The sequence below is a fragment of the Carlito syrichta genome, unplaced genomic scaffold (assembly GCF_000164805.1).
Source record: "Carlito syrichta isolate Samal-C Ts95f unplaced genomic scaffold, Tarsius_syrichta-2.0.1 Scaffold308202, whole genome shotgun sequence".
Lineage (NCBI taxonomy): Eukaryota > Metazoa > Chordata > Mammalia > Primates > Tarsiidae > Carlito > Carlito syrichta.
In genome coordinates, this window is record NW_007252298.1 from 294,192 (window position 1) to 308,650 (window position 14,459).

General features: G+C 41.0%; 1 protein-coding gene across 1 annotated transcript in view; it reads left to right on the forward strand.

Moving 5' to 3' along the window:
* The window catches only part of ARHGEF28 (Rho guanine nucleotide exchange factor 28), a 130,773-nt gene that overhangs the window by 99,032 nt on the left and 17,282 nt on the right, over positions 1–14,459 (forward strand). The window contains exon 26 of the mRNA XM_021716157.1: positions 1,019–1,319. Within this exon, the coding sequence (XP_021571832.1) occupies positions 1,019–1,319 (301 nt within the window). The remainder of the gene's footprint in view (positions 1–1,018; positions 1,320–14,459) is intronic.

Below are 14,459 nucleotides of genomic sequence, written 5' to 3' on the forward strand. Positions count from 1 at the left end.
CGCCCCCGCTCTCTGCGGAAACCCGGCCCTGTGCCGTCGCCCTTCTTGGCCTCGGACGGCTGGGCCCGGGCCTTGCTCCCGCCTCGGCCTCCACAGGGCCGGGATTGCCGGCCTGAGCCGCCGTGCCTGGTACACGTGCACCTTGAATTAAAACGTGGCTAGTGTGAAGGCCAGTGGACCGCTGGGTCGCAGGACTCCGAGTCGCCCTTACCTGGAGAATCCCGTTGTCCGGGAAAGGGAGGGAAGATACGTCCTTGGGGGCACAGTCCCCATGAGGGCGCTGTTTTTCCAGGTCTTGGAGGACCCTCTTTGTGTGATCTGTTCTTAAGAGTTCTAGTAGATCACTTAGCTATAATGCACATTATAGGTACTGAATTTAGCAAGTATAGTGCTATTCTGTTATGCTGAGCTTATTCCCTCTCTATAAATGTGATACAGTAAATTCAAAATCTTCTTCTCTAGTGAGTTTTTTATTTACTGATTAGCATCCTTTCTAACCATGCTTAGCAATTCCGTTGGTCCCAAGAGTTTATTTTTCTGTGCTATGTGCATGCGTGCTTTTTATCCATAGCACATAAAGTTGCAGGAGTTAATAAGCTTATAAGAAGGATCTTTGTTGCATCTGTTTTTCCTTTCAAGTTGGCTAAATTATGTTTATTGCAAACTCCTCATGTATATAGGGATGTGTTTTCAACTTTTTTTTATCTAGGAAAAGCGAGAAATGACGCTTCCTCTGATTAAAATAAAATGGAAACACTTCAGTGTCATAGAACACTGCCACTACTCCTTTGTTGTTGTTGTTATTGTTAAAGATGTGTCTCACATAGCAAACTGAAGTTTTTATTACTCTTATTTTAATAATAAAAGAGAATGGGAGGAGAAAGTAGGTAGTAATATTCTTCTCGACCTCACTCTTACTGAAATCTTGATCACTAGATCTCTTAGGAACAAATACTTATGAAACTTGTGGAAGTTGCTAGAAAAATTAATGTCTTTTTTAAAATAATTCTTTACACAGGTAATGGAACTCAATCGATCTGAGAGTTTATGTCATGAAAATTCATTCTTCATCAATGAAACTCTAGTACAAATGTCACTTAACACTGTCAACAAACCAAACCCATCAGGAATCCATCAGGATGCCACTTGCCCCCAAAATATATCTGATTCTGATGACGTAAGGACTAGTGAAAGTCAAGTGGACATCAAGACTGATGTTTCTCAAGCCTCGGATGTCAACCATGAACTGTGGACGGCCGCTGGGTGCTGTCATCAGATACCTCGTCTCCACGAGAGCAGCAAGGATCCTTGTAAAAACGGTAATTAACACTTTAACCATCACCTGCCTAGCTTCCACAGGAAGTTGCCTCTCTGAATGGTTAGCTCTTCTGTACAGCAAACCAAAGGGAGCCCTAGAATGGGAATACATTGGTGTGATGAGCTGGAGTTTGTGGCAGGAACTGTTCTTTGGGGACAGCCTTCACGCGTTAAGTGCCTAGACAAGCGAGACCATGGTTGTAGGGCTGAGGGAATGCGCTTAACGTCCAAGAACTGGACAGGGCTTTCAAGTTTGTGTGTTAAATGGTAGCATCCCCTTAAGAGGAAAGCAACTTGATATTTATTCCCCACTGTAAGCTCCACTGCATCCCAAAACACATATCCATTGACTCTCAGAAATAAAAGATATAGGCAGGGTTTGTGGTAGGGCTTTATTGTCTATCAGGGCAATTTCCTGTAACGCTAGTGAAATTTTCTGTACTATTAAAGACCCAAAATGAAACTGTTAACATCATCTGTCATGGTTAGGGAAGAAGAAAAAAAAAAAAAAGGTGTTGTCTCTCCATAAATGCCTCGTAATAACACAATTTGCTAATCCCATTAAAGCATTTGCCAAATACAAATGAAAGGCAGCTCGCCTTACCAACTCCACATGAATCCAAATGATTTAACTCTATGTCTATTATAAATTGTTTTCTGTGGGATATGAGATAGGGAATGAGAAGAACTTGAAACCTCTCTACTGAAAAACAGATGGTATGCAATAGAATAAACAAATGGCCGGCCACATGGATGTGAAATAAAGCAAAATGTTTCAGAAACATTAAACTAGCAGTAGTATAGTGGTCTTCAAAACTGGATATAGATTTGTTTACATGCTTGATATATATTCTTAGTTTGTCAGTTGGGAGGATAGTTTTTTAGCAACAAAAAGTTTTAAAGGTATTCAACTTCTCCCAATTCAAGAGTAATAATTTGGATACTGCCTGCAAGTTGATTCATTCAAAAGATGTTGATTCTTAGTAGTGGCTAATTCTTTACATCACTTAGTCCCTGCGGTAACATTCCTGTTTCTTGTCAGCATGTAGCAGAGAACAAAATAGTTTTGTTTTTGTTTTTTTGAGTTGGAGTCTCACTCCGTTGCCCAGGCTGGAGAGCAGTGGCACGCGCTCAGCCACCGCAGCCTCCACCCGCTGGACTCCGGCGATCCTTCCGCCTCAGCCTTCCGAGTAGCCGGAACTGCAGGCGCACGCTACCACGCCCGGCTAATTTTTTTTTTCATTGTAGAGATGAGGTCTTACGAAGTTGCCCAGGCTGGTCTTGAACCTGAGGGCTCAGTCAGTCCTCTCACCTCGGCCTCCCAAAGTGGTGGAATTACAGGCTTGAGCCACCGCGCTCGACCCCAAATAGTTCTTAAATGTATCGTTTCAAATGTTCTTTAAATAAAAAAAGAAGAAGAAAATACAGTAGAATAGTTTGAATTGAAAAAAATAAATGGCCAAGAAAAATTTAGAAAATGTAATATATGACCTTGCAACTTTAGCACTAAGACGACCATGTTGCAGAATGCTTGTTCTAGATATACATTGCTCTGCTGTGTTGATTCATTAATTTGCTATTTGCGGTGCTTTATATGTTCTCGTCAGTGTGGTTTTACATACTGGCTCTGGTATAATTCAAAAACTCAGTTTGAGTTAAACCACATTCAGCTTTTGTTTAAAAGAAGCATGTCTCTTTTACTTTTTGTGTATCTCCCATCTTTTTCTATTGACTTGTGCTTTAAAGCAGAAAGCTTTGAAATGTTTGGCAGCATACTCGCGGTAGATAGAAATGCACTAAAGAAATAAATAGTGATTATATAAAAAGCCAGCCTATCCACATGTAAGGAATTAGATATAGCCAAGGGAGATGATGTGAAATGTCCTTGCGCTTAAGAAATTATATGTCCACAGTAGGCCAAGGACACTCAGGACATAGATAGGAGAGAGAAAAGTCAACTCTGGCCTAAATCTTTCAGAACGTCCTGGGACATATAAGTAGGGATTAGATCAGAAACGCTATGTGCAGTGTTCACCACTGGAGTTTTGCAGCTAGTCAAAAAAAGCCCTATTTATGCTCGCTTGCTTAAGCCTGAGACGCAATTTCTGGAGGAGAGAAAAGAAAGAGAATAGGAGGCAACAGGGAAGGGGGATGAAAATTGGATATAGCTTCTCAAGAGGGTGGTCAGGGTCCGATAACATTGTTCAAACCATTCCTGTACTTACACAGCTCTTACCACTGAAGGGAGCACACGATCAGCCATGGGCGGTGGGTGCTCTTCACACATGCCCTTGGCGGGCAGTGGTTGAGGGGACCCAGACCAGAAGAAGCTGGCTCCAGGGTGTGCCCGCGGCAGGGCTGCCGACGTGCCCGAACCGAGGACCACGCAGCGTTGCTGTCCCCTCCCTTCCCGTTCTGCAGTGGACTCTTTGGGCGAGTGGTCATCCGTGGCCGCGACTGAGGATCTTGCAGTTCACAGTATTCTGGTGAACAAAATGTGCCTACAGCATTCTGGGCTGGTGTTTTAGCTAAATACACATTTAACCTTGATTTGACGAAGGCTGTGCTGACTATCTCATTGCTAGGCCCTAAGGTCAGCAGTTTCAGGGAGCACCTTGAAGAATGGCGTGCTCTTTTGCTGGTCCAGTACTCTGTGTCTATGTTCAACTCAGACTAGAGGAAATGAGAATTTCTGGGACAGTTACGTCTGATGGGAAAAAAATGTGTCCATAAAACTCTCGGATGTGTTTAGATGTTGACTAGATTGGAATTTTTATTGGTTTGTCCATTGTGGCCTCACCAGACATTTTAGCGCACTCTTCATGCTCTGACTGTGGTTGGTTTTGGGGTTGCTCTATGCCTACTGCCCAGCACTGCCACCAATAATTACATGATACATATCAAACAAATTTCAGGTGCTGTGGTAAGGCCCTACGTGGAGAAACTCATGCAATACTCACAACAACCCACTGAGATGGGTCCGCTCTTGTCTCCCCTCGAGAGGGGAAACTGGGATAAAGAAGGTTAAGTGACTTGGTCAAGGCCACACAGCCAGTAACCAGCAGAGCCACGGTTATTACCATCTGAATTATGAGTTTCTAGAAAGCTATTTTGGGTTGGGCTTTTTGGAGAAGTTAGTGTAGATATAGAATTAATTCTTCTGTAGTGCCTTGTGCGATGTTCATGATTAAGGCTCAGGTTTTTTATTTGAGTGTGTATGTGTGTTTAGTATCCTCTCACTCCCTTTTTAATATTAATTGCCATTTGGAAAGTATTTCTAAATGTTTTGATTTGCTGTGGCCCAATCTTGCATGGGCCACAGATATCATAAAACTCTTTTGCTTCACTTGTTTTCACATAAGGCACATTTTCTTAAAGATATTTTATTTCTCTAATGTAGCCTGATAATAACCTCATGTTATCAGTAAATATTTTTTTAAGGTAGTACTTTAAAGAACTTTACTCTCCGGTTTTGGAAGTTATTTCAAGAATAAAATTCTTGGATGCTCAACATTAATCCAAATTGAGATTTGGTTTCATGTATAGTATATAAGATGATTGGTTTAAAAACTTTATTTGCACTCCTCTGAGGGACACCAGAAAATCTGAATTTCTCTCAGCAGTAAAGTCTCTGTGGGACCATTGCTGTGTAATTGGCCCTGTGAGATGCTCAACAGTATTACCCTTAAAGATAAAAAAAAAAAAAAAAGTAAAACCATTTTATTCCCATAACTTTTTTCTCCTAGTTTAAAAATTTTAGAACTACATACTGAATATACATATTATTTTATGATTTGCCTTTTTCATTAATCTACAGAGAAAACTTTTTGTTCTTTATTTCAATAGCTTTAGGAGGTGCAAATAGTTTTTTGGTTACATGGTTGCACTGTAGGGTGGCAAAAAGTTTGGGCTGAAAAAACATTTTAAAATCTTTTTAGTCTCCCTCTCAGTCATATTTTTCTCTGTACCTCAATATTTGCAGATTACCCCCAAAAGTTCCCTTCAATTCAGCTGAAGCATTTATGATTTTGTCATACATATAAGGTTCGAGTCAAGAGCCAAATGTTATGTTAATCGTGTAGATATTCGTGGGTGGGGGTGGGGTAAGAGTAATCTTATTAAGTCTGGGTTCCAAAAAGAGTGTTTTACTACATATTAGAATTTGGTGCTCAACAAACTATCTTCAAAATTCGAAGCATAGTTAGAGTATCTCTTCTTGGTAATGCTTTTCATTTCAAAAAATATAGACAGCTATGTTAAACTTCCAATGACAACTTTTTTTGATGTAAGGCAAGAAAATAGAAAATTTCCAAATGAAAATCGATGCCATAGTTAGCATTTTTAAAAAGTGTCTTTTAAGAAGTGGGAATATGGTAATTGCTAATGTTATAAAAATATTCTGTAATTCAGAAATTGACACCTTATTTGTGTAGTCTGCATGGAAAGAAGCTCTGCCAAAAGACCTTCAGGCAATTTCTCATAAAGTTGAAACTGGCATAAGGCACCATAAACTTCTGTGACAGAGGTGTCATAACTGGGGAATGTATGAGTTTGCTAGAGTTGCCATGACAGAGTACCACACACACGGGGGGCCTTAAATTACAGAAGCCTATTTCCTCACGGTAATGAAAGCTAGAAGTTTGAGTCCAAGGTTAGGCAGATTAGTTTCCTCGGAGGGCCTCTCTCCTTGGCTTGAGGTGACTGTCTTCTCCCTGTGTCTTCATGTGGTCTTCCCCTGTACCTGTGTGTGTCCTAATCTCCATTTTTAAGGATACCAGTCATATCGGGTTAGGGCCGACCCTCATGACCTCACTTAACTTAATTACTTCTGTAAAGCGTCCATCTCTGAATACATTCTGAGCTACTGGGGTTTACAACTTCAACATGTGAATTTGCGGAGGGCATAATTCAGCCTTGAAAAAAGGATAAAATGATTATTTCTCTTCTTGCAATAGTTTTAGGTGTCATGAAAGCCTTAATTTTTTAAAAGTGTACCAAAGCTACTCGGAAGGCTGAGGCAGAAGGATCGCCGGAACCCAGCAGGTCGAGGCTGCGGTGGCCGGGAGCGGCCACTACACTCCAGTCTGGGTGACAGAGTGAGACTCCAACTCAAAAAAAAAATAAAAAAGTGTACCAAAGTTGAACTGTAATTTAACTACATTATTATTTTTTGACTTGATGAGGGAAGTGAATTGAACTTTGTAATAATAATAATAATATAATTGTATAATCGTAAAATTGTAATTAATATCTATATATTCGTAGCTACAGCTATCTGTCTTATCAAGCCTATGTCAATGCATAGAAATTAGGGCAGAAATTATTGACTACGTGGTTTCATTTCCTACTTACTGAAATCAGGACAGAAAATATTGAGTCTGTAGATTCATTTCCTACTTGTATGACCTAAATATGCATACTTCCAAGCCTAGACCTTAATTAAGGGGCTTTGGGAATTTTGTGTGTGCTCTCTATGATTGGGAGAGATATTCAATGCCTGAATTTTGGGTTGCTTAAATGAAACCAAAGCCGAAGGGTTGCAAACATTCATCACAGCATCAGATTATTATCCATGTATATCTATAGGAGTTTGAAAAAGTCAAAATTAGGAGATGAGTGAGTAATTCTTCATCTTTCTTCAGAATCCTAACTACCGCTTTAGGTGATGTTTTAAAGGAAACTATTATATTGCTTGCTCTTGGTAGCCTACATCACAACAAAAGTACAAAATATTGGGCTCAAAGGCTTAATTTTAATCTTTTGCATCAACAAGTGGAGATGACTTACTTAGCCTTTTGTAGATTTTATACCAGGAAAAGGAAACATGACATTTGCTTGTAGAGCCTGGCGAGCCACACATGCTCACTGCCAGCTTCCTGGTTGCATATTTCTCCGGGGGCAGGTTGGCAGTGTGAGCCAACTGGGCCAGGGCCATACCGCCTTAGCAGAGTCCAGCGCACAGCAGGAGAGCAGAACCAGCAGGTGGGTGGATTCAGAGGCAGTCAGCCATGCGTGCGGCTGCCTGTTCATCTCCGCCCGGGGTTCCTGTTGGGTTTGGACAAGCTGCCGAAGTGGAGAGGTGCAAGGAGTATGAACGCTTTCAGGCTAGGCCCGGCCTTAGGTCATCCTTAGCTTACAAAATGAAGGAAACAAAATATATATGTTTGGACCTTTGTGCGCACACATGTGTGGTCTGCAGGCTACATGTTTGATCACTTTAGTGTGGTGTGGCTTTATTCTCAAAGTGATTAAGACTTGCATTGAGAAGGGAAGTCGTGGGTAACCATTTATGTACCAAATATAAGAATGAGACTTGCTCTCATCAGTCACGGTGACTCTTGGGACAGTGATCCAATCCTGGCAAAGGAGGCACCATCCTCTCCATGTATCAGCATTTAGGGACTGTCTTCTCCCTCACCCCATCCCTATCCAACACGTGGAGATGCTGTTTTTAGAATTTGCTCAAAATGGGGAGTGTTCAGCTGAATACCACTGTTTTGTGTTTGCTTGAAAAGAATGTAACCATCTGTTTCAAGAGGTGACAATGTTTTTCTTAAAGGATCATACAGTAAATATTTTAGTTTTTGCAGGTTGTCAGATCTTTGTCTTAACTAGTCAACTCCCCTATTGTAGCTTGAAAGCAGACACAGACATTCATAAATAATGAGCTTGATTGCATTCCAATAAAACTTTATTTATAAAAACAGGTAGTTGAGGTTGCCTACTGCAGAAGTTGGTTTCCAAACTTTTTTTTCCTCTGTTTAAGCTGAGGGGTGATGAAGACTGCACTCCTTGTTTGGAAAGTTCACCTTTGGGTGAAGTAATAACACAATATTATCTGGCACTTTATGCCGTTCCAAAGCACAGTTAAATTAAAGGTACTGTTTGCTGTTTACAGCAGTCCTGTTAGATGATTATTACTGTCTCAGATTTTCAAATGTAACTTTTGCCTTTCATTTTTTGTTCGGTCACTGTAAAAGCATAAATTTAGAAAGGTATAGTTGAATGTACTAGATGGAGTTTAAGACAAGAGGTTTAAAACATGGAGAGACACTTCTCCCCAACTCCAACTCTCCCAATCCTTGGTTAGGGAGGGCCACCCTTTTACTGTGAAGCAAATGAGAATTAAGATGTATAGATGGGCTTTGTTGCTAGAACCGTGCCTACCATAGCTGACTATGCATCAGGGTTTCCGATAGCATACAATGAAAATATAGATTTCTGTGTTCAGAAATTCTGATCTGAGCCTGGGCTTGGCTGAGGCCTGCAGACTTGTGTATCTGTCCTTGTCCTTCAGTAATTCTGAACCAGCCAGCTCGACACACGTCCCTGCACTGTTTGCCTGGAGTGCTGAGCTTGTGTAAGTGGACCTCAATTCAAGCTCCTGTTGCTGTGTGATTCCTAAGCTTAGTTTCCCCCTTTGCAGGAAAAGGGAAGGAAGTGTCCACAGAATCTTTTTTTAATGTCTAGCCTGTCCTAGGGATCCAGTGAACATCAGCTTCCTTCTTACATGGTGGGAGTAATTTATTCTAGTTGTGATTCAGGGGTGGCCTGCTAATAGAAGGAAAGTGTTTCCTAACTGTCATTAGAAAGCCAACAGTTTTAAAAGGAATTTAAAAATTAGCAATAAATTGAAGAATTTTTTATTCAGAATGAACATAGATGTCTCAGAGGAGGTGTATGCGAGTGCATCACCAGCATTGTCCTGGGAGGAAGCCCTGAATGCACGGTATTTTGCTTCCCCCATTCCTCTCTATACTGGAACAAGTTATCAGTCAACCATGTTTCCAGAACCAAACATATACACCCTGACAGGATACTGTAAGATATCTGGACAACAAGACACTATCTCCGTTTGGGATGAGAGCTTTCATAGCTCCAGAACATCTGACACTTGCTGGTTCCCGCAGGAAGACTTCTGACTGTACTTTGGTTCCCAAAGTGAGCTCTCCTACTAGAAAGAAAATGTTGAAAGCAGCCAGCAGAAGTATTTTGGCATAAACCATTTCTTTCTTTAAATGTAAAAATTCTGTTCTTAATCTCTTTTTGAGTTTGATATCCTGAGTCAATTGGTCCTGGTTAATCCTGGATAAACCGATAAAAATCAAGGTTCAGGATCACCAGGAAGCACCTCTTATTAGCACTTATAATTTGAAGTAATAGCATGTGTGATAACTTATGTAATGTCTGTCTGCCCCACTAGAGAGTAAGCACCCTGGGAGTGGAACATTGTACATGTCTCCTTGCTAATTGCTCCATCACAAACACTAAATTGTGTTTGGCATAGAATGAACATTTGATAAACATTTCTGAAATAAATGAAGGACTCCAGGTCCACAATTTTTAGTTGAAATGAAAGCAACTGTGAGCTGAAGCCACACACAGTTGGCTCTTCCTGAGGCGTCAACAGAAGTTAAGGAAAGATATCAGAACTATGGGATGTGATGATGGTGACCACAGGCAGGTGGATGAATGTCTCAGACCAGTTACATGAATTGACTGTTTCAGCACTGTTTAAAGATGTCTGGATGCTAGAAGGCATTCTTCAATTGTCAAGGTGGTTTTTTGGTTGTGTGTTTTTTGCCTTTAATATCTTATGGATTCTTGGTAGCAGACTTTATTTATTTATTTGTTTTTTTTTTTTTTGAGTTGGAGTCTCACTCTGTCGCCCAGACTGGAGGCCGCTCCCAGCCACCGCAGCCTCGACCTGCTGGGCTCTGGCAATCCTTCCACTTCAGTCTTCCGAGTAACCGGAATTACAGGCATGCGCTACCACGCCCAGCTGATTTTTTGATTTACTGTAGAGATGAGGTCTCGCTGCCCAGGCGGGTCTCGAACTCGCAGGCTCAGGCAGTCCACTCACCTCAGCCTTCCAAAGGCGCGGTATGACAGGCTGAGCCACCAAGCCCAGCTGTGTAGCAGACTTTAAAAATTATAAAACTGTTCTTCTTCCTCTTTAATATAGAAATAAATTTGTTTAACAGTGTATAGTGCTATTTGTCAGTTTAGGGTGGTATTCCTTGTACAACTCTAGAGAGCTCCTCTTTATAGTTCTTTTTCCATTTAGAACAATGTGCCTGTATCCCCCAGATGGCCGTGGGTAGGAAATGAAGACTTAAAATTTGTTTCCAATGAAATTCTTTAAGTCAGCTTAACCTTGTAGAAACAAATACACTGCTGTCACTCTAGGAAGATGACACATTTGCCATTTAATTGTTATATCAATAACAATTGCTTAGCTTATCTGTTCATTGGGATATATATTTTTTAACCATAAAGTAGCTTGAATACCAGTAAATTAAGTATGGGCGGCTAGCTCCACATCAATGAAGCACTTTCTTAAACTCTTTTTCTTCTGCTAAATCCTATTTAACAGTCCAGTGTATCTCCCCAGGCAAAACAATTAGTATTTGTTTAGTTAGATACACTCCTAGAATGTGAACCAATTTCCCTGGCATGGCTTTCTACTTATAAGCCTTAAAATGTAGCCTGGAATGTCACATATTTATCATAGCAATCTTAAAATGAAGTGTGGTAGCACCTTAAGAAATATATACCTTTGCTTTACCCCAAATTGTCTGAAACATACTTGTGATCTTAGCGGATCACTTCTCAGACGTAGCAGGCTTGGAAAGGGGAGTACTTCTGCTCACACCTTGGACCAGATAATAAATAAGCCTGGGTCCTAGTTTTGATCTGTGGAGAGGTTAATTTGCCATGATAAATCACTGCTGAATTTCCTTGGATAAAGGATCAGGGTATCCATTCACTTTCTGGATAAGATAGTAATTCAATATAATTTGAAATGTTAATGATTGGTTTGAAGATTTAACTAACTGAAAAATGTAGGCTTCCAAGGAGTCTGGTTATGTAGGATAGGTTTCTAAGCCTTTTGCTAAACAGTTTCACAGCAAGTCTGTCCAAAATGCAATAATTTTCAGGGTGACTCTTTTCCTTAGCTCTCTTTGTGCAAATTTTATTGCACTACAGCATTTTCCTCCTAAAACATAACATACTGAATGTTTGTATTAAATAATAGAATATTTGGATCATCCACTAGAAATACAGGAGACTGCTACTTTGGTGAATCGAGGCCATTTTTGAAGGAATGGTGCTGGAAGGCTTTGGAAGCAGCATTTACAAGCAAACATTGGCAGAGTTTTCATTTTATTTAATGACCTGCTTCCTGCTAGTGATCTTGGCACCCTGTGCAGTGATTTGCAATCAATTAATCATATAGAATGTTGTAACACTACAATAAGGGCATTACACTCCAAGTGTCTCACAAATCCACCAGAAACAAACAAACCCCCCCCCCCCCAAAAAAAGCCTGGTATTGCATGCTCAAAGACCTCTTCATGCAAAACCCCAAATGAGGAGCTGGTTTTATGTTGTTTTCAAACATGTCTTCAGAAGCCTCAGGACTTTCTGGTGGATTCTGAGTTTTGCAGTTCTCATTTCTCAAAGACAGTTTGACCTTTTCTGGGGGTTTCAAGAGTCTACAAGTGTTAACCTCAATCAATTGAGACACTGGTCATTTAGACCAAATTCTTGAGTCTTCTGGATTACTGAAAGAAGGGCATGGTTTTGGGTTTTCCCCTGAATTCAAGACAATCACTCTCAACTGCAAGAGGCCATATTTTGGGGAGTCTCTGTAAGAATGATTCAGAAAGGAAGGCTGTTTCCATCCTGGGAATACACTGACATTTGCTAGAGGCAGATGGCAGAAGATGGGTTGGTGTGACATCAGGAGTCAAGGAGACTTCACATACTTGGCTTTGCCAAAAGCTTCTGGGATCTGCGTGTTCAGGATCTTAAGCTTGTATTCTTGTCATTTCAGATGTGCCCTAACTGTTTAGCTGTGATGGATTTTTTCCCTCTAATTTTAGCATAGTAAATATAGAGCTATTAAATATTCTTAAAATTATGTAAGCCTAAACTCTTGGATATATGTATATTGTGTTGTCTTTATTCATTTTCATATGGTTATGTTTTTGGAATGTTCTTATAACAAGAATATAAGAGCTTAATATATATTCCACCTGACTAAAATTGAACCCTCTTTAAAGAAACTGAAGGTTTTCGAGACTATTTTACTTCCAGTGAATAGGTTAAACTCTTCGTTCTTGACGGATGCATTTCTATCAAAAAGCTGTACTATTTTTGATGACTTGTTAATGCATCCAGATTGGCATGTTAGACACAAGTAGAGCTCATCCTATATTTTTAGATGTTTTTGATGCTTCTGCTCCGCATGAGCCCTAAAAAATACTCACCAAGTTTTGCAAATGCAAACGACTTTTCATCGGCGTGTACAGGGAGAAAACACAACAAACATTCTGGCCAAAATGTGATGGTCTGTTAGTCAGCGTCTGGCCACAGGGCCGTATTTTGCATCCAGGCTCCCACAGGAGAAAGTACAGTCGCACATTGACTTCTCCCTCGGGACTGCAGACTGGAGCCGTGTCCACTCCAAAAGGTAGAACTGCAAGGGGGTGTTCAGCCTTCTTCTAGGGTACTGCCCTCCACTACCTACATAGTTTGGTCTTTAAAATTTTTTAGTGATTTTATGCTGAACAAGGAGCTGAGGTGAAGCACTGTGGAGAGTCCAGGCCAGATTTGTCTTTCTGAGTTCCTTCTGCGGTGAGCCGGCAGTGAGTTGGTTACCTTGGTGAAAATAGGGCAGAAAGCCTACATCTGAACTGTGTGAGCTGGGAACAAAGTTCTGGAAAAATCATATTAAAAGTACCCTACTAATGGTAAGAATGTAGAAGAATTTTTTTCAAATGCTGCTGCCTATAAATTAAAATATTTCCTCTTTGGATTTGTCAGAGAAGAGATTTAGACATGTAAAGATGTAGATGTGTCAGATATCTTTGCCAGAGTCGGTCTCTGCTTCCTCTCCAGTCCTGCCCCCGACCCATAGGCTCGAGACACCAATGATTTTTCTTTTTATTTATTTTTATTTTTTGAGTTGGAGTCTCCCTCGGTCGCCCAGACTGGAGGGCAGCGGCCGCTCCCGGCCCCCGCAGCCTCGACCTGCTGGGCCCCAGCGATCCTGCCGCCTCAGCCTTCCGAGTAGGCGGAATTACAGGCGCGCGCTACCACGCCCGGCTCATTTTTTGATTTATTGTAGAGATGAGGTCTCGCTGCCCAGGCGGGTCTCGAACCCGCGGGCTCAGGCCATCCACTCACCTCAGCCTCCCAAAGGCGCGGGTTACGGGCTGAGCCACTGAGCCCGGCTAAATTCTTTTTTAAAACTAAATCGAGGTGGGCTTAATGGTAAGTCATTTGTTTTCTCAAACAAGCAAACCAGAAAAAGGCTTATAGTACTTCTGGTGGACTCTTTTCAGTTTTTTTAGAGTGACCATTGGGTGATTTTAAGGCTATACGGTTCAGGAAAATTCCAGAAAATGTGTTTCACGAAGGGCTTGATTAAATGACTGAGTCAACATTGACCTAGAGAGAGCACTAGGCTTGAAACCTGCTTAGCAATACCATTTTTTATCAGAATGGCCAGGCGTTCAGTCAGACCAGACATGTTCCTGTGCGGAAGGCAGGTGATAGGAGTTTTTCCTGCCATGCAAAGATGAGAAAATAAAGAATCTAATCCCTCTCCCACCCTATGCAACCAAGTTTCAGAGAGATGAAAACAAATAGACTAAAAACACGTATTTCCGATGTAATGAACCTTATGTGCGTTTATCAGTGCTTTGCTATTAGGTAGGGGGTTTGAATGAATGCATAAATGAATAGATGATCAAATGAATGCATGGAGAATTGCATCTTAATTAATACTGAACAATGAAGGTGGCAGGCTGGCCTAGCAATTAAGACAGCTTGAGGATTCTGCCTGGGTTCAGATTCCAGCGCTGTCATTTATTACCTGTGAAATTTTAAGCAGGTGTTTACACTTACTCCGTGCATCTCAGTTTCCTCATCTATAGGACCAGACTTCTGACAGAATCTACTCTGCAGATAGCATGAGGATTGCATAAGGCAATACAAATAAAATTCTGAGACCTCTGAGAGAGTACTCAATACACATGGCTATTGTTATCGTTATTGTATCTTCTGGTGAGAAGGGAGTAAATTATTAGGAAGTGCATTTGGTCGTTTGACCCACTGGGCTACTTCTAGAA